General features: G+C 34.9%; 1 protein-coding gene across 2 annotated transcripts in view; it reads left to right on the forward strand.

Moving 5' to 3' along the window:
* The first annotated feature begins 312 nt into the window (after positions 1 to 312).
* LOC144442526 (uncharacterized) overlaps positions 313 to 26,182 on the forward strand; it is a 36,118-nt gene continuing 10,248 nt past the window's right edge. Inside the window, exon 1 of one of the 2 annotated variants that reach the window (XM_078131893.1) lies at positions 313 to 536. Coding sequence is in view for 1 of the 2 variants with exons in the window: in XM_078131892.1 (XP_077988018.1) it covers positions 25,689 to 25,718 (30 nt within the window). In the remaining variant the exon portion in view is untranslated. Of the gene's footprint in view, positions 537 to 25,640; positions 25,719 to 26,182 lie in introns of those variants that run through there. The other variant, XM_078131892.1, reaches the window with a different exon arrangement.

The raw sequence follows: 26,182 nt of genomic DNA on the forward strand, positions 1-26,182 counted from the left end.
TAATTTTTGAAGACACTACAATTTGACGATTTTATTATAAAGTAAAGACTAGTTGGTGAGATCTCCGGAAAGACGACATATATCCGAAGCAGTAGATGAACAGTGGATGTAAAAGTACATTTGAGAGGGTTGCCCACCCTAGGTAAATCAGCATAATTGTGTTAGATTGATGCCACGCAGAATTAGATATGAAGGTTGCTATGACAACACAAAATCGATGAGGTATTGTCGACCTCTAGGCTTATGTATAAAAGGAGGTGGGCAGTCTCTCGCATTCACTTCATTTTGGTGAGTAGAACGCGATACTGTGCAGAGGAGATAGCTTCAAGAGGTTCCGCCGGTTTGATTAAATCGAAACCATCAGAAAGTTAGACTCACCTATTCTCCTCAATTCGCAACAAAGCGTGAAGCTTTTTAGGACACAAGCTCCAACAACTCAATCAGAACATAACGCCAAAGTCTACACTTCAGGAACTGTAGACCACTTTGTTTGGTTTATGATTCTCTAGCAACGGGAAGAGAGAAAAGTATTTAAGGTAAGATAAAAAAAACCGTACGGTTTATTAATGTTTGAATCATTTTCGTTGTGCAGATGACTATTCAAATGGTTGTGTCACATAACTTGTGTCACCCTACGCTTCTTAAAAAAGCAGTACGATCCCTACCATAATCATAAATCCTTGAAGGTAGCAACTTATTTTGAAGTGTAGTTTGTGCAAGATATTTCGAATTTAACAACGTTCATTACATATGGTTATTAACGTCTAAATTTCTCTAACTTATTCTCGAATACCGTACTTTCCACATTTTGTATGATCCTACACCTAGAAAAAGAAATATATATATTTATATTTATATGCGGCAAGAGAACTTAACATGTATTTTGCGTGCGCCATTGACAGTACATCGAACGTTACCGCCTTTCAAAATGTAGAGATTTCAAACTATAGTATCTGCTTTTTATGGTTTCATAATTTAAAGAACGTCTATAACTGATTTAGAAAACCTTCATTTCGAAATCCCGAAGGGTTTTGAAAAGAATTGTATAATGGCATGTCACTATTAAATTTTGTAACAAGAATCACAAACTTGTTACTACTATTTTCAACATAAACGATATGTTTTGATAAGTATTTTAATATGCACGTAATCTTAATGGCAATATGTATGAGCTTGTACTGTAATTCGAGTCCTGCCATGACAAATTGGTTCACTTCGCTGTTTGACTTTCAATCCCTGGTTCTGGAATAACAAAACACATATATAATATAATCAATGGCCAATGTTAGAGTGCGTGAACACGCATTTTAGGAGATTTCCTTTATAGATATTCCTCCTAAAAAAAATTTTTTCCGACTTTCATGATCGCTTAAACTATCACCAAAGCGTATTTCTTTTTAAAAGACATACATGCACCGGGCGTGACAAGGTATATTTATATCTGTAACTGGATTTCTCGCCTTTGTGTTGTCACGTCCAGTTTTTCATTTTTTCTTTGTATATTTCGTCATCGTCGGTGTGTAAATGAGGTTCCAAGGAATAAGGAATTAGTTATTGAATTCACACCTTAGGAATCTACGAAACCGTGAATTGACTTTAAGTTTTGAAGACTACAATTTGCCGAGTTTTATTATATTATAAGGTGAAAGGGTATGCATCTGTAATCGTTTCTGCATTTCTTAGTATTTGTAATATGCATTAGAGCAACGATATTATGTATAGGTCTGATTACAGGAACGCGTGTGACAAGATGTCTATACAGCTTATTACACCGCCTGTAAAATTAGAAAAGATATATTAATTGTGAAAACAGACTCTAGACCATAGTCTAGATAAAAGATTGTCTACTTAAACACAAGATTCTAAATACGAAAGCGACCCAGTTTTGCAACAATTTTACCCTGTCGTATATCGCCAGGATATTATAGACACAACACCTCTAATGAGATCGAAAAATGTGTCTTCCTTGAAGAGGAAATTTAAAGCGATAATAATATAAGCGATACGTTGAGATCAAACTACCCATGTCAAAAATGACATAAATATAACGTAAATCTCAACGTGAGGATTCTACATTTTGATTGAGAGTAATTGATTGAAGTTGATGAATCAATCCAATCATTCGATGGGTTAATTCAAATTACCGGGCATTGATAACAGGACATTTAATTCTGAATAAATTCACATTTTTGTCAGATGACTGTACATAAGTAAGACTGCGATTGGTATAAACGCTGTCTGCCATACATAAAAGTGTCTTTAAAGTCAACATATTTCGATGTCGATGGTGTCAAAACATCAGTGAACAATTGTACAAATGAGACATTTTGCTTACTAACCATTGATACAGAACAGTTGTACAAATCAAGAATGATTGAATTCATTACAAATTAGACTGAGCTTTGGTTAAGTTAAAAATACATCGTTTACTGAAACGTATTTATCGTGACAATGTTTATTGTATGATTAATTCGCCTATACACCTGGTTTACATGTCTCCAGAATACAATTGTAATATTCTCTGTATCCTGGATAAAATAGGTAATCCCTTTCGACATAATAATTTGTCACTTGGACACATCTATTATCTCTTACATCAATGTGTACTATACTTGATCTACGTATACGTATACGATTGCATTTAGGAGTTGTTACACTTTATTTTCTTCATCCTAAACTACTACTACTGCTACTACTTTTACTCCCACTCATACTCCTCCTCCTCATCCTCCTTGTTATCATCATCATCATCATCATCATCGTCGTCGTCGTCGTCGTCGTCGTCACCACCACCACCACCACCACCACCACCATCATTATCATCGTCGTCGTCGTCACCACCACCACCACCACCATCATCATCATCATCATCATCATCATCATCATCATCACCACCACCACCACCACCACCATCATCATCATCATCATCATCATCATCATAGTCGTCGTCGTCGTTGTTGTTGTTGTTGTTGTTGTTGTTGTTGTCATCATTCACATTGCCATTGTCATCGTAATCATTTCTAGTCATTGCTCCTATCATTATCTTCTTCTTCTACATCATTATCATCTTCATAGTAACATCATTGCCTCTCATTAGCAGCAACCCCATGACATGAATAGTGTCACTTTCGACAGTGTTAACCTCATTAACTCAGTTAGTAGAATACTGACGTCAGAAGTGGTTTACGCTCTGTTCTCCTTTTTCTCCCTATACATTATTTACACCTACTTGGAATAGAACTATCGTGATCTAACAATACTTAGATGATGGCGAAACACCAACGCATACTTGAGGACGAACATGTAGGTCTATAGATTAAACGTAAAGTCATGCCTCTTTATGTTATCAAAAAGATGCAAAATTAGCTTACTTATTTTATGTCATGATTGGTTCCCAATTACTACTATTGGTACTAAAGTTATGGAAAGCCACAACTGACTTAAGTGTGCAATTACTATAATTGTATGTGCAAATACTATGTTATTATGTGCATTCAATAGTTTATTATGTACTTACCTTAAGTTATTATGTGCATACTGTATCATTCTATGTACAGTTACTATTATTGTATGTGCAAACACTATGTTATTATGTGCATTTAATAGTTTATTATGTACAGTTACTATTATTGTATGTGCTAACACTATGTTATTATGTGCATTTAATAGTTTATTATGTACAGTTACTATTATTGTATGTGCTAACACTATGTTATTATGTGCATTAAATAGTTTATTATGTACAGTTACTATTATTGTATGTGATAACACTATGTTATTTGCATTAAATAGTTTATTATGTACAGTTACTATTATTGTATGTGCTAACACTATGTTATTATGTGCATTAAATAGTTTATTATGTGCAAATATTAAGTTATTATGTGCATACTGTATTATTATATGTACAGTTACTATTATTATATGTGCGAACACTATGTTATTATGTGCATTAAATAGTTTATTATGTGCAAATATTAAGTTATTATGTGCATACTGTATTATTATATGTACAGTTACTATTATTATATGCGCTAACACTATGTTATTACGTGCATTAAGTATTTTATTATGTGCAAATATTAAGTTATTATGTGCATACTGTATTATTATATGTACAGTTACTATTATTATATGCGGTAACACTATGTTATTATGTGCATTAAGTATTTTATTATCTGCAAATCTTAAGTTATTATGTGCATACTGTATTATTATATGTACAGTTACTATTATTGTATGTGCAAACACTATGTTATTATGTGCATTAAATATTTTATTATGTGCAAATATTGAATTATTATGTGCATACTGTATTATTATATGTACAGTTACTATTATTATATGCGCTAACACTATGTTATTATGTGCATTAAATATTTTATTATGTGCAAATCTTAAGTTATTATGTGCATACTGTATTATTATATGTACAGTTACTATTATTATATGTGCGAACACTATGTTATTATGTGCATTAAATATTTTATTATGTGCAAATATTAAGTTATTATGAGCATACTGTATTATTATATGTACAGTTACTATTATTATATGCGGTAACACTACGTCGTTATGCGCATACAGTAGTTTATTAAGGGGTTTCGTTAAGATCCCCCGCTAGAGGGCACACTTTCTCAGATTCAAACACGCACGCGCCGACTCGGGTTGCTGTTGTGTATGTTATCGTTTTGCGAGCCCGTCGTCTGTCATGGAATCTGTGCTGTCAGATTTGGGTTTGACAGCTGTGACAGCACGTTTTTTGACAGAGGGGGTCACTTTTTCGCATGTAGTCAACATGAGTGATCAAGATTTAGTAAGTTTGGGTGTGAGAAGGTTGGGTGACCGACTTGATTTGAAAAGTCGGTGCAGGGAAGCTTTGGAGCTAGGGGGTCATCCAACTCGTGCGGCAACTGTGACGTCACGGTCTAGACCGAGATCTGACCATAACATGCATAACTACGCCAGAGATGTCCAGTCTGAAAGAGACATGTTATTTAATCCACGCGCAGGACCATCCAGAGGTATTAGGCGGAACTGTGGCCAGAAACGCCCAAGAAAACGTACATGGACAGGACACTTTGTATGCCTGGCTGAAAGATGTGCTGTTAAGGTACCGTCCGGTATTGAAAAACAAACTTTAGTTAAGGCGGGACTGGGATACAAAAAGATCCCATTTACTGCTGACATGGATGCTCAAGAGACCATTGAACGTTTGACTTCAGATGATGTTGGATTTCCTCAACTACACAATTGCGGCGGATTTGAAATGTTGCAAGTGGTAGGAGGGGGTAGCAAGGAATTGAAGATCATAGACTGTCAATGGAATGTAGCGGAATTGAAGGCATCAATGGGGCCCCAGTCAAAGATATACCTGAGGCCAATCCAGAAAGATCTGTCTACAGAGCCGATTGAACCGACTGATCCACCTGTGGTGATAAAGGACAAATGTCACGGGTGCCACAATGAGTTCGATGTCCGAGAACTCAGACATCACATGTGGACCTGTGTACCATTTAGCGAGTCTGAGTCTGAATCCCCTTCCCCACCACCCCAACCCTTACCCCCACCAACCAGAAGGGTTTCAAGTAGTATTGATGAATCTGTTGAAAGTCCGTCGACTGTTCCTGCTAATGATCTTCCATTTCCATCAATAGAAGACAGTAGTAACGTGAGTAGTTCTTTTTTGAATTTGAATTTCTCTCTTTGTGAAATGAAGGGAGAAAAGATATGATCCTACTTGTTTTTAATTCAAAGCAATATTTATTTCATAACATCATGTTTTAGCAAGCATGGTAAAGCATACAAAAAAAACAAAGTAAATAAAATACAATCCTTTAGCCAACTGTCAACTCTACCTGTACCCGATTTAATTTTCGACTGTAAATGTTTAATTGCACATGGTAAATTATGAATCTCACTGAATTCCGATTGGTATGTTATTTGCAAGTTTAGTACTGTAACATATTTATATTTTTCCTTGTATATCCACTTCACAGATGAATTCTATATCTGAAGAGACAAGTGAGGATAAAACAGTTAATGAAGTTGTTAAAGAGACCATAGAATATTGTCAGAGTCACAACATGACAGATAATCCAGTAGAAGTCCTGAGATATTTTCAGGGCGTGATGGTAACAGGTAGAGCCCTTGAGATCGAAGATCATAGTGAAACAGCTAGTGGAGAAACCAACTTTATAATGGTCAACAGAGATAGAAATGAGATTATTGAAACAGCATTCCAGGAAATAGATGTTTTGGCAGACTTGCGAAAGACACTGGAAGTACAGTTTTATGATGAGGTGAGCTTCAGTCTAATAGTAGCAGTTATTATTACTTGCACTTTTGAGATTTTGTAAACTAGTATTCTGTGTATGGTTTTGTATGTCAATACACCCCTTTATTTGTTTTGTTTCCTCAACATACATGTACTTTGTATTTTTAAATAACTTAATGTACTTTTCAAACATAGTAGATATAGTCTGATCAGTATTATTCACTGTGATGTATGTACATATGAAAGAAAAATGTCTGTCTTGTGGTCACAATTACAACAATCCAAAGTAGTACTACATATACAATGTAAGTGTCCATCTCCATATTCCATGCTTTGTACTTACATTACATAGACACAAATGTTGTCTTCATTCTGCCTTGGCAGGGAATGGAACATATAAGAAAACTTAGTTTTTTTAGCACAACTGTGCTAAAGTACTTTAGGGATCGTCCAGTGTGTGTGTGTGTGTGTGTGTGTGTGTGTGTGTAAACAACTTAAAGTGGAAGACCGCTTGACCGATTCCTTTCATATTTGGTGGTTATGTTATGTGGTAGTTGTGTTATGTCTAGTTGAGAAATTGTTCAAATGGAAATGATCATGTGAGGGATGTGGGTTATAGGACAACAATGTGGGTTTTTTTGGAAAAAAACAAAACTTAAACTCCAAACTACTTGATGGATTGGCATGAAGTTTGGTGGGAACATACTTAGGAGTGAACTTATTCTCGCTATCTGCAATACAATTCTATCCATCGCTAAGGAGTCAAATGGAACGTATCAAATAAGATAAACGCAAGTTTTAAGCTCATATAATTATGGAGGTGGGAAATTTAAATATGTACAGTATCTTTCCAGAGCAAAATTACAAGAGATGTCTACAACTGAAAATGGGAAAGAAACATTCCTGTGTATTAGCATAGCCGACCGGAAGTGTAGTTGTCGACATTAGATTCCCTGACTGATGTACAAATTAGGTGTAAAAATGTACATTTTATGTCAAAAACTTATACAATTGTATATCAAAAAGTACTTTGTAAATGAGTGAATTAAACTTGGTGAGATGTCTCTGAAAGTTTTATGCTGCAGATTTTTTACAAAAACTTGGCCCTAGCAACCATGACCATGCCCATAGCAACTAGCAACAACAAAGTGGGGGTACATTTTGGGCAAATAACAATGTCGTCTTGTAGGAATTTGAGTAAACATTCAAAATGTATGCAGATATCCCTATCAAACATGACATCATCCATAGCAACAGGTAAATGGTTTTGTATTTCATAAAGATATCTCAAATTCTTACACCAATGAATTGAATAAACACTTAAAATATTGATGAAAATATACCTAGCAACCAGACCTGACCACACCTATAGTAACAGCCAAGTGATCACATATATTGCAAACATGAAATCATAGACAAATTAATAAACATTCAAATAATTTATGCTAATGTATAGAAACATAACCATACCATAATAAAAGTCAAACTATGTTGGATAGGTAACTCAATAGTCATTCAGCAAATAAATATGTATAGCAGCTAACATGACCTACATGAATAGATGTTTTTAAAAAACAATAAAGTTGTGCTACAATACCATTGGCGCTATTTTTTGAATTGGGGTAAATATTTAGAAATGCTTTTAAAAAAATTGTGTTTTATCACTTACAGCTTGCGAAAGACTATGGAGGGCCAAGGAAGGAGTTCTTTGTACTGATTTTACAAGCTATCGATGTTAAGTATTTCGATGAAGGGCTCAAAATGCATTTGGCTGATGACTACTACAACGTTGGAAAAATCATGGGTATGTGTCTTTTAAAGTCATCACTGGGAACAACTATGATCATAACAACAGCAGTTTCTAATATAGGGTATGGGAAAGCTTTCAACCTTACCAATGAATAATAAACTGAACAGTTTAATTAAGCATTGGTCAGGTGATATATATATATGAGACTGAGTTTTCCTTTACCAGTTCCTTACCAGTTATGATGGTAATGAACTTTGGTTAATATTTAACCGTGTTTTTTTTCAAAGAGACATAGCCTGAGGGGGCTGCTAGGTTTGTCCAGTCATTGTGTGTATTTGCACATCCATCCTTCCCTCCACCTGTATCTCCAACATGCATTGACAACAAAAACTAGTACAGTGTCACATGCTATATTGTGCACTGATATGCACATCGCTTCATTTTCAAACTCTCATAATAAATAGCAAATAGGAGTCATATTTGTAGTTATTCCAAGTGAAAAATTCGAAAAAGGGAATATGTTAATTTTTAGCATAACTGAACGGATACAGTTTAGTAGTCCTATAGGCATCACAAAGACTCAAAGTGTGTGTGTGTGTGTGTGTGTGTGTGTGTGCAGATTGAAGCTGTTCTGTGTTGCCTTTTGTATGGTAAGTATTTTTTCTCTTAATTTTTCCAGCTCTCAGCATTCTACAGAATGGAAAACTGCCACAGTTTATGCCGAGCACTATTGTGGAAGAGTTGATCAGTGGACCTGATCCCAACCCATGTATTGTTAATCTGCGTAGAGGCCTTGATGCATTGGGGATATACCAGGTAATTGTTACTCTCTCTCTCTCTCTCTCTCTCTCTCTCTCTCTCTCTCTCTCTCTCTCTCTCTCTCTCTCTCTCTCTCTCTCTCTCTCTCTCTCTCTCTCTCTCTCTCTCTCTCTCTCTCTCTCTCTCTCTCTCTCTCTCTCTCTCTCTCTCTCTCTCTCTCTCTCTCTCTCTCTCTCTCTCTCTCTCTCTCTCTCTCTCTCTCTCTCTCTCTCTCTCTCTCTCTCTCTCTCTCTCTCTCTCCAATGTCGCAGTGTCCTCATGATTTGGATATCTTATAATAGGTACTAGTACACTGTAAATGCATATCATATTTATTACTTTACAGCTCTGCATTGAAATACCAACGTTTGTGTACATATTTCAACCAAACCCTTCAAGCGCCTTAACCGTCAAGAAAGTACTAGCCCATCTACAACCCACATTTAGTGCAGTTGGTTCCAACCAAAGGATGTTTGAAAATGCTATCTATACTGCATTTATACATTATTTGCGGGAAGTTGGAAGTAAGTAGGCTTACCTTGTAGAAATTTATAGCCCGAGGCACAGTTATAACATACAATGAAACAACGGATCGAGTGCCACTTTTTCAACGATCAATATGCAGCAGCATCATATTCATATTTTGTCATGCAGATACCCCTGTGGCACATAGCTGCAACATGATGGCTTTTTCATAAATGAGGACTTGAAACGAAAATGTCTTTGGAACTATTCCCAACTTTGGTGTGTTCGTTCTTACAGACAAAATATTGTAGTTATTTTATCAGCAGTATGCTTTGGTGTTTTGTCTTCAATTTGAGGCAAATAAGACATGATTTTGGTGAAAAAAATTGAAAACAAAGTTAACTGAAAATCTAGTTAGTCAATGTTTAATCTTGATATCAATTTAATGAAATGCAAAATGTATATTGAAACTTAAAAGTTTGCAGTATTTCTGAGAAACTGTAGAAAAAAGACAAGACTCTTCATAAAGACAGGAGGAGACCTCATCTTTAAACACCTGCTCTAAAATGAAGCATCAACCAGCCCTGCTATCTGGCAGCATCGTTCATATAGATGGGTTGATATAAGTTACAAAAGTAGACTATAGATCCTGTGAAATCAATGATATAAATGTTTTAAAATGTTAGTACTTGATGTTTGGTGTGTGAATGAAGTTGCCTTGGTCACTCGTATGGAAGTCAAGTTTTGGAAATATGGAAAATGCAGTGTTGACTTTGCTGTCTAGTCTAACTTTTAAGTGAGCCCTCACATTACCATTCAAATTAAATACAGTACTTCTAACAAATTACCCTCCAGGAATAGAATGTTAAGCATACAATGATTCCATAAATGAAATGCAAATTAGGTGTTAAAATGTTCATTTTTGGTCAAAAACTTATATATCAAAAAGTACTTGGTCAATGAATCTGAAACTTGATGAGATGTCGTTGAAAGTTTTATTTTACAGAGTTTTACTAAAAAGTTTGACAAAATTGGCCCTAGCAACCATGACCACGCTGTTAGCAACAACCTAATTTCAGTATATTTTGGTCAAATAACAACATCAACTGATGGGCAATTGAGTAAACATTCAAAAAATATATGCAAATATCCTAGCAACCATGGCCACACCCATAGCAACAGCCGAACGGTGCTGTATTTCACATCGATAACAGGGATCCTTTGACAAGTAAACGAACATTTAAAAAAGTGTATGCAGCTTGCATAGCAACCATGACTACGCCCTCAGCAACAACAAAATGGGAGTAAATTTTGGGCAAATAATATCATCTTGTAGGCAAATGAGTAAACAGAGCAAAGAATATAACTATGTTGGATAAGCAACTTGATAGTCATTCAGCAAATGAATTAGTAGCTCACATGTGAATAGATGTTTACAAAAAATACTACAGTTGTGCTACAATTCCATTGGCGGTACTTTTCATGTACAGAGCCAGCATTTGGGCATTAGTGGACAGATTTCTCTCAATCTTTGTAAAAGAACAACACACTGACATACATATGCATATCAAATTATTTGACGATATGCAATTTGTTACAATTTGTTCATGTACAGAGCCAGCATTTGGACAGTAGTGGACCAATTTCTCATGAACAACACATGGTGGCATACATTCTTACATATGACAGAGCAATTATGTGCTCTTCACAAGAACATCTCAGTGTAACCCAAAATTTCTACACAGTCACCTTATCACTTCACTGGGAAAAGCAGTGCAATTATTGCCCCATTGCACTTTGTTCAAACTATAGCTTCAAGATCAAGATTTCCTGTCCAAAACAAATTAAGTGCCGACCCATAGTCACCACCGTCATCAACAATGACTTGTTTGTATTTATTTCTGTGAATCATTGCTGAGGGTTCAGCAACTGTTGAACTCATGAACAGCTCACAGGTAACAGTTTTTTGTATGGAGGTAACAATAGGCTTTTCATAAAGGACTGTCAGATTTGCAGAATTACTAATGAATTGTTGCCAGTCCATGCTGTCAGAGTCTAGAGGATACCCCTGTGCATAGATGAAACTTTCTGACTGACATATCCAAATTAATTTCCCTGGTGTCTAAACTTGTGGGGAACTGGGTGGTGTGATGAGGTCACATCCAAAAATGAACCTAAAAGTAAAAGTCATTGTGCTTATATTCAATTTAGCATAAGGTGTTGTATATGTAAGTACTAGCTGTTCATCAGCATTAATTTGTTCTGTTCTCATTTCATTTCAGGTGGTAGAAGACAAGGAATATCCTTATCAAGTATCTTGCAGTTCGTCACAGGTGCTGACAAAGAGCCTATATTGGGATTTGTACTTCACCCATCAATACAGTTTGTTGAAGTTACATCTGATTCATCATTTCTGCCAACTGCAAATACATGCGTTAATAGTCTTAATCTGCCAGTACCCACCGTCAGCTGTCCAATCCTAGATAATGATGCTCTTTTTAACATGTATGATTTAGCATTTGCCAATACCTTTTTTGGAAGAATGTGACATTGATATTTCACATTACTACTGAATCTATCAAGATATCAAATGGCAGACAGGTCCTGTGGGTGATAGTTTTGTTGTAACTTGAACAAAAGACAAACTTTCACAAGTTACCATCTAGTTATCAGTTGGTACAAAATGATTGCACATCATTTCTTTTCAGGTTGATTTCAGACCTTCATCCTTTGTCTGTCTGTCCGTCGTCAATCAACTTTTTAGGGCCTCCCACCAACAAAGTCAAAGTCATGGCAAATTGGTGCACAATATGATCTAATATGGCCACCAAATGGTCATTTGGTTATGATTTTTTAGCACAACTGAACTGAGGTTCAGTAGTGCTATAGGGATCGCCCGGCATCTGTCTGTCTGTCTGTCTGTGTGTGTGTGTAAACAACTTAAAGTCAAAAAATGCTGAACCGATTGCCATGATATTTGGTGGGTTCATTACCTTGGGTGTCTAGTTGGGAAATTGTTCAAATCAAAATGATCGCATCACAGGTGTGTGATTTGGGTAAAAAAAAATTGATTTTTGGTCAAAAAACTTAAACTCAGAAACTACTGGGCAGATTGGTGCAAAATTTGGTGGGAAGATTCTTTAAGAAGAGTCAAGTAAGATTTGTTCATGACATGATGATTCCATCAGTGATATGCAAATTAGGGCTAAAAATGTGTCTTTTTGGTTAAAAATCTATAATTCCAAAACTACTGAGCAGATTGGGCTGAAATTTGATGGGGATGCATCTAGGGATGTATGGATGAAGATATATTAAGCATACAATAATTCCATGAGTGATATGCAAATTAGGTGTAAGAATGTTCATTTTTGGTCAAAAACTTATATCTCAAAAAGTACTTGGTCAATGAGTCTGAAACTTGGTGTGATGGTTCCGAAAGTGGTATTCTGCAGATTTTCTTCAATTTTTTTTGACAAAATTGACCCTAGCAACCATGACCACACCCTTAGCAACAACCAAATGGTAGTATACTTTGGTCAAATAACAACATCATCTGGTGGCAAGTGAATAAACATTCAAAAAATGTATGCAAATACCCTAGCAACCATGACCACGCCCATAGCAACAGCCAAACGGTGGTGTATTTCACAAAGATAACAACAGGGTTTAATAGACAATTGAATAAACATTCAAAAAATGTATGTAAATACCCTAGTAACCATGACCACGCCTATAGCAACAGCCAAATGATCACGTGTATTGCAAAGACAATATCAGGAATTCATACATAAGTGAACAAAAACATACATAAATGTATGCAAATATATCTAACAACATGACCACACCCATAGCAACAGCCAAATGATAGCATTTATCGTAAAGATAGCAACATGGTTGGATAGGCAACTGGATAGTTATTCAGCAAATGAACACCTATTGTTAGCATGGACTAGCATATGGATAAACATTTTTAAAAACTGTACAGTTGTGCTACAACGCCATTGGTGGTATTTTTCATGTACAGAGCCAGCATTTGGACATTAGTGGTTGATTTCTCTTGAAATGTATTTGAATGTGTATGTAATAATAGTTTCTTGGTCTACCTTGTATTAATGCTGGAAAATCCAGTATTTGAATTACCAACACAACCTATATACTGTACATGCAGTTATTACATGTATCATCATTATTGTTGAATATTAGATAGAGATTCAAGTTTATGCCTAAATCATTAATCAACAAGATTCACCATTTATAATTCTCAAAGTTAGTTCTGAGGTCCTTTATCACTTGCTGCCATGTTTGAATTATACAGGCTTTCAAACTACAACTTTCAGAACACATTAAAAAAACCCAGAAAATTTGTTCATTGAACACTGTTTTTATTGCATGATCGCTTTGTCAATATGGGTACAATACAGAAGCTGCTTTGTTGTCAATCAAAGTGAAGCCTATTCTCATGGAAAAGTACCTGTTTGTAAGTAGAAAACCAACTGTACAAAGGTTTTCACTATATTTATGTCCACATATTGTCATGCAGTTGTTATTAGGACTTATAGATTGGGTTCGATCTGTGCACGAGTCCGTCCATCTGGAGCTGTTTCTTGGACATGCCTGGTCCATTTTATTTTTCAAACTTGGCATAATGGCAACGTGCTATGAGATACATATGCATGTCACTTTTTTTGAAAAATTATCGCATCAGAGATACGGATTTTGAGTTTGAGTCAAAAAATGTGTTTTTTGGTTTAAAAAACACCTATCTCCAAAATTACATGGTCGATTGGCAAGATATTTGGTGGGAACATTCTTATGGGTGACTTAATTAATATTTGTTTATGACATGATGATTATCCCAAAAATATGCAAAGTAGGGTTAAAAATATGTCTTTTTGGTCAAAAATGTATAATACAAAACTACTCATTAGATTAGTGTGAAATTTGGGTGGAACATTGTTCATGGTGTTTATATCAAGAGTTGTTCAAATAAAACACACTTAGAAAATAAAGTTTGTTGGGGTAATTATGAACTTAAATCATGTCATATCAGACTGGTTCACCAGATATAGACTTTATCTTTCCAGTATTTTCAATACAATGTCTCCCTGACAGTGCATCATTCTAGTGTCTATCAGAATGGTGAATGATTAATTGTAAGGCTTTCAGGTACATATCAATACTGTAGTTTTCTGCTGACACGTCAGTTACTGGTACTTGATGCCTCAGCTCTTCATAGCACTGCTCACTCACTTGCACTGATAGTGGTTGCAAGATTGGTCTTGAGGCTGCATCACTTTCCTCTTCATCTTCTACAATGCCTTCAACACCATACATGTTTATTTCATTTGTGGCAAGTTCTATACCAACTGGGTTCTGAAGCTGACCAGATACCCACAAACGGAGTGGAGAAGACCTTGTTGTGCGCATGCGGTGGTTTGACCAGGCCCTTCTCCATATTTCCAACTGCTCATTAATTCGTGGTAGATACACATAATGGAGAGCAGCCAGGTGTATGGGATTCAATGGATCCAAAATACCTCTCTCTTCCATGAAATGAAAGAGCTGATAATATAGTGACGCAACACCTTCAAAGACATCTCTCCAAAGTCTCTCAATCCTCTGATTGTGTACGCTCTTTCCTGTGATCATACTACCTCGATTCGCTCCTCGTGTCTGTATCATGTAGTCAGCAATACTGACATTCTCAAGTCCCATATCAGATCTTACTCTACTGGGAACACCATAGCTGCTTACTGCTTTCTTGAAACACTCAAGGAGAGTGGCTGCCTTGTTGTTATCTTTACATTCCAACATCACAGGCAACCGGCTAAAGCCATCAATACCACCAATTATGACCAAACACCAACGTATGAGTTTATGATTTGTGTCCACATGCCACAATTGGTTGGGGCCTTTTACATTATACACCCGCCGGCGTAGTCGATTTTTCTTCCGAGCATGCACTCCCTCATCATCAACCCTATGTATGCTATCACGTAGTCGCATGCGTTGAACTTTTACTCCAAATTTTTCCTTGAGAAGACATTTTACCATGTTCTCACCACAGTTAGGATATTGTTGTGCAAGCTGATGGACAAGGAAATCAAGATCGTCATCTGATATGCCAGAAAAGTTCATTTTACTTAGTCCATATGTCTGCATTCTCCTGTAGATGGTTCTCTCAGACACTGACAACATAGTTGCTATTTCAGATATCATGAATCCTTCTTCCAAGTGGTTTTGTAGGATGTCTCTAGGTATAAAATACTGTGGTGGACCATATCCTTCATGCATCTTAACTGGAGGTTTTGACCCATGTGACACACACAAAATACGTAATGCCATTATATTCTGAGAGTTGTGCATACCCAATGAATGAAAGTCAGCGATCGATAATTGACAAATATGTGCTGGAGTAATCTTCTCCTCTTCAAATTTGTCAACCAGATTGCCTAGGTTCAGCCTAAAAAGTAAATCAGCCATTGAAGAATGTTGCTTTTCCATGATGAAAAGGAAAGATCTGTTTCAAGTTGCCTGCTTATGATTATGAACAACTGCTCTAAGAATTTGTTCCAGGTCATTGGGCATGCTCAGTTTAGCCATATTGCATCATGGGAAGGCTGTATGCATATTAAATGCAAAAAAATAATCACATATTGTAATGAAAATACTGTGCACGTACAATGATAGTACTATGTTGAGTATGCACATAATGTCCTAAAGTCTGTCCATAATATACTATCGAGTTAATGTTATAACATAGCGTTAGCACATACAATAATAGTAACTGTACATTGAATAATACAGTATGTACATAATAACTTAAGGTTAGTACATAATAAACTATTAAATGCACATAATAACATAGTGTTTGCACATACAATAATAGTAACTGCACATATAATAATACAGTACGCACATAATAACTTAATATTTGCACATAATAAAATATCTAATGCACATAATAACATAGTGTTAGCACATACAATAATAGTAACTGTACATATAATAATACAGTATGCACATAATAACTTAATATTTGCACTTAATAAACTATTTAATGCACATAATAACATAGTGTTAGTGCATATAATAATAGTAACTGTACATATAATAATACAGTATGCACATAATAACTTAATATTTGCACTTAATAAACTATTTAATGCACATAATAACATAGTGTTAGCGCATATAATAATAGTAACTGTACATATAATAATACATTATGTACATATAATAATACAGTATGCACATAATAACTTAATATTTGCACATAATAACATAGTGTTAGCGCATATAATAATAGTAACTGTACATATAATAATACAGTATGCACATAATAACTTAATATTTGCACATAATAAAATACTTAATGCACATAATAACATAGTGTTAGCGCATATAATAATAGTAACTGTACATATAATAATACAGTATGCACATAATAACTTAAGATTTGCACATAATAAAATACTTAATGCACATAATAACATAGTGTTAGCGCATATAATAATAGTAACTGTACATATAATAATACAGTATGCACATAATAACTTAATATTTGCACATAATAAACTATTTAATGCACATAATAACATAGTGTTCGCACATATAATAATAGTAACTACATATAATAATACAGTATGCACATAATAACTTAATATTTGCACATAATAAACTATTTAATGCACATAATAACATAGTGTTAGCACATACAATAATAGTAACTGTACATAATAAACTATTTAATGCAAATAACATAGTGTTATCACATACAATAATAGTAACTGTACATAATAAACTATTTAATGCACATAATAACATAGTGTTAGCACATACAATAATAGTAACTGTACATAATAAACTATTAAATGCACATAATAACATAGTGTTAGCACATACAATAATAGTAACTGTACATAATAAACTATTAAATGCACATAATAACATAGTGTTTGCACATACAATAATAGTAACTGTACATAGAATGATACAGTATGCACATAATAACTTAAGGTAAGTACATAATAAACTATTGAATGCACATAATAACATAGTATTTGCACATACAATTATAGTAATTGCACACTTAAGTCAGTTGTGGCTTTCCATATAAAGTCCTTTCGTACGTAAAGGTTGTTGTGAATTGTGAGTTATGTCCAATTAATCAATTAATTACTTTTACATCAGATTTGAGATTTAGACTAAACTCCATCAGTAGTGCAAGTTATGGAATAGCATTAGTAGATGTGAGTATAATGTTGTACACAAAGCGATCCACCCTCTCACTCTCGCCATCCCCATATATACATATGTGAAAGCCTGTTGGCATAGTTTTTTTAGTGTTAATGGGTTATTTGCATAATTAATGATTTTCGGTAATTAGGCTTTATCTTAAGAATGCAAGCTTCACATTTCATATAATGTGGTGCATATACCAACCATAACCATGCGCAAAAATTTGTTGACATAGCCTTTAATTTTAATGAGTAATTAGAATATTTAATGATCTTCAGTAATTAAGCTATATCTTTGGAAAGCATGCTTCAAATTCCATATAATTTGGCATGTACAACAACCATGACAAAGCACACATATAGTTTCATATAGTTGAAATAGCATTCCTATTATATGTGTGTATGTCCAAAAATCTATGGTTTTGCCCTTAGGGAAGGCATTCAGTTTAAATCTGGTCTAAATTGACGCAACGGTTTTATAGGTGACGTAACCACCCTAACAAAACAGACGGCGCTGTCCGTGTGATGTATATTGGTACATTTACGTGCTACACGTATGGCATAGAATAGAAATATGACCTAACAAATCTAAATGAAATGCAATACATATGATGTAAACCTTTTTATTGTGGTTTAAAACTTTAATCAGCTAATATAGTTTGCATTTCTATTAACCATTTCATGAACTCTTTACTGTGTGTTTGTCAACATTGCGGGTCAACTCCTGTTTCACTGTGCCCTACTGTAGCGGGTGTACGTTTTTTCTGTTCCTTGACCGAGGCGATTCTTCTCACGATGTCCTCATCACGCTCTGTGAATTTCGCTCGATTGTCTATGCTTCATCTCCAATTATTTCCATAGCATTAAAAATATTGATTTTGGAACACTATGTGAGACGCTTGCCGCAGGGTGGCAACAACAACATTTTACGCCCATAAAATGTTATTGCTTTACTTCGCCATTACTACATACACCGATGATATTTAAAAGCATTGGATGTTATTAAGAGAAGTGCAAACTTGCTGTCAATTCGATGTATCAACACTGCTTGAGATTTTTCCCACCATTGAATCGTAACTATGGTAAAAACCTTTACTTCTGCAAGTATATGCTTTTAGTGTAAAATAACTTACTCGGAAAATATGAGTTCATAATCGGAAATCTGTCAAAACATAATTTAGGAATCACACAGCTTTTAAAATGAAAAGTAGCGTTGTGTTTTTAGCATGTCGTGACTGCCTTCAGAATTTAAGGTACGAGTCTGGAAGGGAAATCAACGTCATTCCGTTTAATTTTCATCTACATTGTATATCTGATAAAGGCAAACTATCGTACCCTAACACTTTTAAAAACAGGCGCCAAAATTCACTTGTAATATCTTTCGTAAATTACATAAATTTCTGCTTATAAACAGAGTTCTGTTTGAACTACCTTAGTTACTTGTTAGGTTTTCGTAGCATTAATATTGGACCCTGAGGCGCACGTGTATAAATCGGGCGAAGACTGCATTGTAATGGTATCATTCCCACTCACAATATACAAAATATAGAACACTCCTTACGGTCCCATCGACTATTAACACCACAGCCGAAATCACGATCCCTGTTGCTTCAATTCCCAGCCTCGGCAAGTATTCCCTGTCACTGATGGACAATAACGTACTTCAGTTTTCCATGTAGCCCTTGTCATTGGAAATGACATTTCAACGATAGATTGATCAACCAAACTAACACCCATGGTGTTCTATAGATTATCGGGTTTTATCACAACTTGATTTCAATTACAGGGGCAAGGTACAATGTCAGGAATTGTCAACGACGCAATTTGTTTCAATGACTAGTTTATGTTGACCGGAAACACATCATATTTCATGTTGTCTTGAGTTGTCAAGGTATTGTGTCTATTTCTGTCCTTATCTATAATGATATATATATCTTGAATGTGTACCTGTAAGGTGATATATCTTGTGTTGCAATTATCTACTGTAGGACAAATACTCATTAATTCACCTAGACTATTCCTGATTAGACATATCCAGTGTTGTGTGTACGTTTAATGACCATCTGTTCAAATAATTGATATCTATGGACAAGGTCAGTGCACATCAATTGTTTAAGTAAGGGATTGAAGATTTAATTGTAAAGGTAAACGATCTGATTGTAACTTTCCTTCGTTACATTGTGATAAAGTTTACATGTAGCAATTCTCAACAGTTTAGTATGTAGAAATTCTCAAAGGTTTAACATGTAGTAAATCTCAACATTTTAACATGTAGCAAATCTCAATAAAACAATTCTCAACAATTTAAGATATATGAACACGTAGCAATTCTCGACAGTTTAACATGTAGCAATTCTCAACAGGTTAACATAGATATTCTCAACAAATTAACATATAGCATTTTTTTAAAAGTCTAACACATACCAATAGTACAAATGTTGACAAACTTATAATATAAACAGCCTTTCCTGTCCTTTCTTTTTTTTTGAATGTAGTAATCGTCATATATTCCCACACGCGTGCCTCGGCCGGGGTCCTACGTTACAACAAAATAGCCAGGAACTGTGGACACGCTAAAAGATTTACGAAAGACATTGCCCTATGTAAACTTTGCCGACATACAAATAAGCCATACCTAACATGGTGGCCTGAAAATGGGACGATTAAGAGTTTACATGGCCATTATTTGTCAACAAACAAAAAGCACTTCGTCCAGACATGCGTATTAGACAAGTGATTTGCTTTAAATAAGGTTAGTTTATCCTTAGTCTCGATTACCCAGACTCCCTCTGGCTTCCGGCAACCTCGGAGAGTCTGGAACACTGATGAACAAGATGGCTGCGCAGAGAGGCTGGTCCACAACATGACCTTCATTTGTAATAAAATCATAAGGTGGCAACTCGTACTAAGAGTCGTTGGTTCTTCGATACCAGGATTTCCATGAAATATAATATACAGAATTGATCCAAACAGAAGCTGTGTACGTCAAGTATAAGTCAGTGTACATGTTTGGAAAGAAATGAAGTAGTGGAATACACTGTACATATTACAAAAATACACTACAGCAATTGACATTAAATATCAATATGTTAAAGTCATTTCCAATACTCGAACCTTCGATATGACGTATAAAAGATTATGAAACGAAATGAGTGTTTCGCTTCTCGTATCATGATAGCTGAAGGTACAATGTCAGTTGATTGTTCCGTTTCATGAAATCACAGGAAAGGCCCCTAGGTATATGTAAGTCAATATCGTATAGGTTTGTATTCTCCTTTAGCTTGTTAACCAGATGACTTCACGGCTATGATGTACAATCTTAAGATATATAGTATTCAATCTTAACCGAGCATATATGGTTATATATACAAGGTAACTTTATTGCAGCTACATGGATTACTAATTAATTATTCAAGTGAGCCCTGTGGCATTGTGTGTATATCAAATGGTACATTGCTAAAGTGTTAAGTTACACCCATCCAAGTCAATAACGTTCTACGAAATCCTGGCTTTAAAAAGTAAAAGCCTGTTACAAATAGAATCAATTGCATTCATGAATATTCCAAGGATATCTAAATAACTCATTTCATGATGGCGACATGCTACACCACCAATTGACATCGCGTGTCATTTCCTATGATTGCAAAAGGTGTAAATTATTGTCAGTTTGGTTCTAGGATTGTTAATGTACAGCTAAAACCTCACCACCTTGTTCCTGACAGCCATTGACATTGCTATAAAACCCGCTATAAAACAAAGATCACATTCAAGTGTAGAACAAAACGTATTGAAAACAGTCCTGTCGTGTATTGTATCAAGTTGAACCAGTAGTGTCTTCGTTCAGTAATCTTTTTGTTGTTATTTCATGTCAGATGTGTTTTTGTAACTGTGTCTTAAAACTTTTATATTTATAGTTTACCATTTGTTCTGTGTTTTCAGAAATTACTTTTACTATAGCTATACAATTCTTTTTATCAATTGTCGTGTCTTTTTCCAGACATTTTAATCATGTAGCCCATTTTATTTCACCATTAATGGTCACCGTTTTGAGTTGTTTTTTTAAAAACCTAAAAACCATTATTAATTATTTTTGAAATGTCAATGACGTCCGAAAGTCATTGATAAATAATGATATCATTAAACCCAGCGACTCGTTGTCATTTTAAGACTAACTCGTTCGTGCAGCAAGTTTTTGAAATTGCAATGATGCCATTCAATAGATAATGACAAAAGAGTAATAACATCAGGAGACAATATGAGTCGTTTAACCTTATACAACATTCAAGTCTTTACTTAATTCTTGGAGTTTCAATGTGATGCTTTCATCTCGTGCACGCGATTTTATTTTACCGCGTTATTTTATTCCTTTGAATTGTGACAATTTCGTTCAATTTGGATTCTTAAGCTTACTTTCCCTAAAGGGAAACTGTTTAAATACTAATCTGGTCTGTAATTCCAAATGTATTTACATAACAGATATCCTTTCTGATTCTTCAATATAAGACATCAGTGAATTTGCGGACGAAAATATTGACATATTCTGCGTTTATCTCAATAAAACTTTGCCTGAAGGCTTCGTTACAATATTTCCAGCTTTACACAGTGCGTGAATTTTTTTCTATAGAATGAACAAAATTTACATTGAGTATAAAGACATTTACTGATATTTTCACAGCTTAAAGTAATTTAAAAGACCAATATATAAAATCGGTTTTATCGCTGAATTTTGTGGTTCTATTTTGAGGACAATCACTATTAAAAAATACGCCTTTCGGACATTATCAGGAATGTCAAAGTAGCTCGAATGAGCGAAACGATTTGCCATATCAAAGCCTTTTGCTGATCCTTTAGAAATCATGACAGAAATGTAACTGTTTATCATTTTCATTTTATCATGTTAAACAGTTAACACATTTGGTTGCCATTTTGAAGTATAACATGAATTAGTTTTGAGATACCTGTTTTCTCTATTCAAAGACATTGAATTGTATGGTGACCCCCATTTTTTCTGTATTAGTTTACAAACAAAGGGTAAGTTTGTTCCAGCAAAGTATACAACAGCAGAGGTTCATAGGCCTTTCATTTCTGACGAACATACTATACGTGGTGTTGTTTAAGGTATAGTGCAAGAACATTAATAGTGAATTATTCAAGCAAAATTGAACCGTCGCAATCTCTTTAGGCTCACCGTAGTTTTATCCTATACGTACTTCCTGATTAACTTGATTTCGTGTGAGTACTGAACCTAATCGTAAAGCTGATATAAACCAACTTGATCATAGTCGTGACAATTGGCAAAATTACAACAAATTATATTAAACAGTAATAGTAGCTGACATCAATGTCATACATGGCCACCATTTAAAAGTGAACAAATCATCGAGACAATATGAGAAAGTGTATTTAAGCAGAGTTTTGGGGAAAATTATTTCGTACAAAGCAAAACATCTAATGGTAAACGATCTTGTTATTTTTTTGAAATAAAGCATATATCGCCAACATATCAACAAGACCGTCTGATATTTTTTGTCAAACTTAAACCATAAGCTGAAATCATTTGACAAGTTTATGTCAGCGAATTTCAAATGGTTAGTCATTGTTTTGCGCTCAGTTGGGGATTAACTTGTTTAACATGTTTTGTTTAAGTTCTAAACATTGAACTCGTTACCGGTTAAGCTATAAATCTATGCATTTTGTGGTGAACATATATTAGAACAATATACAGTGTCACATAGTTTTGTTGTTTCATAGAAAAATCAAACAAAGTCATTTGTTTGTGTATGTGTGTCTGTGTCTGTGTCTCTGTGCTCTGTGATGTGTATGTGCCTATGTCTATGTCTATGTTTGTGTCTGTATTTTGCTTCACCATATAGTACTGTTACAGTATTACATTTTTCTGACGTAAGATTGAGAAAATGGCCGAATGTATTGTCTCTCTCACAAATAAACTTTAGTAAGTACATTTATCTGAAACTAAAACAGTAAATAGGTGTTCGTCCTAGATCCTAGAGGTATGATTCAGTTGACCTTTTAGGATATTTATGGTCTGTGTTCGGTATCGCTTGCCTCAAGACACATAGACTGGTTTAACCACAGGAACGTATATAGTAGACTATTCGTTGGGTTTAGATAGTTTAGACAGTTAAAGTAATGAATGATTATTTATCATTACATAAAGATAATGTACCTTAGATAAAACATGCATTTAACCCCGTTGGCGTTTGTGTTATTTCTTATGGGAAAACGACATCTGGCTCCAATAAATTGTTTATTGATGAACAACTTCAGTCATCAGGGCACCACCGTGAGTATAATGAATGTTATTTAAGTCATTGTCCTCCACAATTCCCTGGTTTTGAAGTTAGAATGGAGATACGACCGCGGGGTTTTTATTTTGACAATGTTTCCCGGTACCGTGATGACATTTGGACACAATTATAAATAAATGAAATAGTTTAGTGGGAGGATTGGCGTGGGTGAGGTATCATCTTTTATACCTGACTCGTTGTCGCAAAATGTGTATATGTAAATTGTGGTGGTGTCAATCACAGTATAAACGATAGGTAGTTGCACTAGGACGTCAGCTTTTGAAGATCTAAAGTTTCCTATTCTCAGAGTTTCTGCAGACGGTAAGGCAGTATTTTCGTACTTGAAGGAAGGGGGTCTAAAGTGAGACAGGTTTTTATCTTAGCTCTACTTCTTAAAAAGCTAAAGTACAGAGAAGAAATAATGTTCACGATCATTAATGTTGCGACCTCTTTTAGAAAATAGTTTTAAAAACTGATATATTCGGCTGAGGAGAAACATTCCATACACACTTATTATAAAAACAATTGAGAGCTCTGTACACCTTGAATCTAGGCTGAGGCCGGTTGTAAGAGCGTAAAAGAAGTTCGTGATATTTATTTTTTTTCAATAAAGCCTCGCTTGAGTGTACAACTGGCCTCTTATGTCAACGTTTGTATAGAACCTGTTTTAGAAAGATCGTGTGATGCCAAGATTGGTGAAAATGACTTTTCGTGGTTCGCATCCATGAGGAAATGTACACGATATGAAATAAGACCCTTCAACAGTATTCAGGCTACTTTGTGGTGTTTTAATTTTTTTCTAACGAAGACAATAGTTTTCCTTTCAACATCAATGCGGTTGTCGATTTCAAAGATAACGGAAAGTAGGCTTAAGAATTCTTAGGTAGTATTCTGGTACATATATAAGAAATTTCTCAAATTCTGACAGTTAATTAAGACGATTTGACTACTTTTGGATGGTAGCAAGTTGATATATTCACGGATTTCATAAATACGAATTGTTTTATTCCTGTTTTCAACATAAACTAGCAAGGAATATGACATGGAATTATTAAATAAATTCATACATTGTGTCCAATCAATATGTACGGTGTACGAATGAAGAAGTCAAGCGTGAAATATCAAGGACTTTGAGAAAAAGGGCTCTCAACTATTGTGTTGCCTGTCTTTCCATTACTTCACCAGTCATTAAAGATTAAAAGTTGACAATAATAGACATTTCCTTGCAAGGTCCCTCCGTACTTTCTGAACGCAAGGTCGGTGTCTGACATATACAAGTAATCCGAATTAGTCCTGCTTTGTTGTATGCTGACTATCAGCAAATTAGATATATTTAAAAATGTACGCATAATTTTTGAATCTAAAACATTGACTTCAGAAGCACAAAATTGATTTTGGGTAAATTCATATTTTAAAACATCATGTAGGTCGTATTTGCATCAATGGGTGACGCATACATCACCATTAATTGATCATATAAAAGCTGCTTGTGTTTACAATGCATATGATGCTAAAAGAGTGGGTAAACTATACGCTAAGTTAGTTATAATTCAAACATTCTTTTTTTTCGTGTAGGAATAACTAACTAGCTAAACACAACTTCGTTATTTATTCTTCGTGAGCTCTGGCGACGACTGTAATAAGGCTGGGGGATACAAATTAATGTCGCATTTATCCTAGCATCGACATCATTATCTGCCTTCCGGGGCGTAGTCATACTACATACCATTATGATAAACATATTATAAAACATAGTTATCTCCCAGACTTTAATTCAGAGATAACCTTTGATAGAGACAAGAACCAGTCTGATACTGTTCCAGTCCGACCGCGATTATTTTACGGCTGGCATGAACTATTTGTACAATCTATTGTCAAAGGTAATATATTTTTATCTAACCATTTTTGTCAACGATTTGAGATTTACTTCCTTGTTTCTCTATGCGACACATTTCTAGAGCTATCTGAGAATCTGAAGTTACCCAAAATATGAGACTGAAAACTAAACGTCTATACTTCCTTTGTGTCTGTAATAAGTTAAATGCTATGTTTGTGATAGAGGACTGTGGACATTGAAGAAGACTCAGGTGGCACATTATCAGTTTGCTGAATCGAAACACTGTTGAATACACACAACAACTAGACACTATTGCTAGAAACGAAATGAAGTACTCGTTTGTACTCTAGGTAATACGTCAAGTGTATTTCTTCTTCGTATGGAACCCCCAATTGTATGTATTGTACACCATTATATACAAATGCATGAACATGTAGACACTTATCATTATGAGGATTGAATTGAATCCTCCATGTACCGTTTTACCGTTTTGAATGGAAGCACGGG

The sequence above is a fragment of the Glandiceps talaboti genome, chromosome 11 (genome assembly GCF_964340395.1).
Source record: "Glandiceps talaboti chromosome 11, keGlaTala1.1, whole genome shotgun sequence".
Lineage (NCBI taxonomy): Eukaryota > Metazoa > Hemichordata > Enteropneusta > Spengelidae > Glandiceps > Glandiceps talaboti.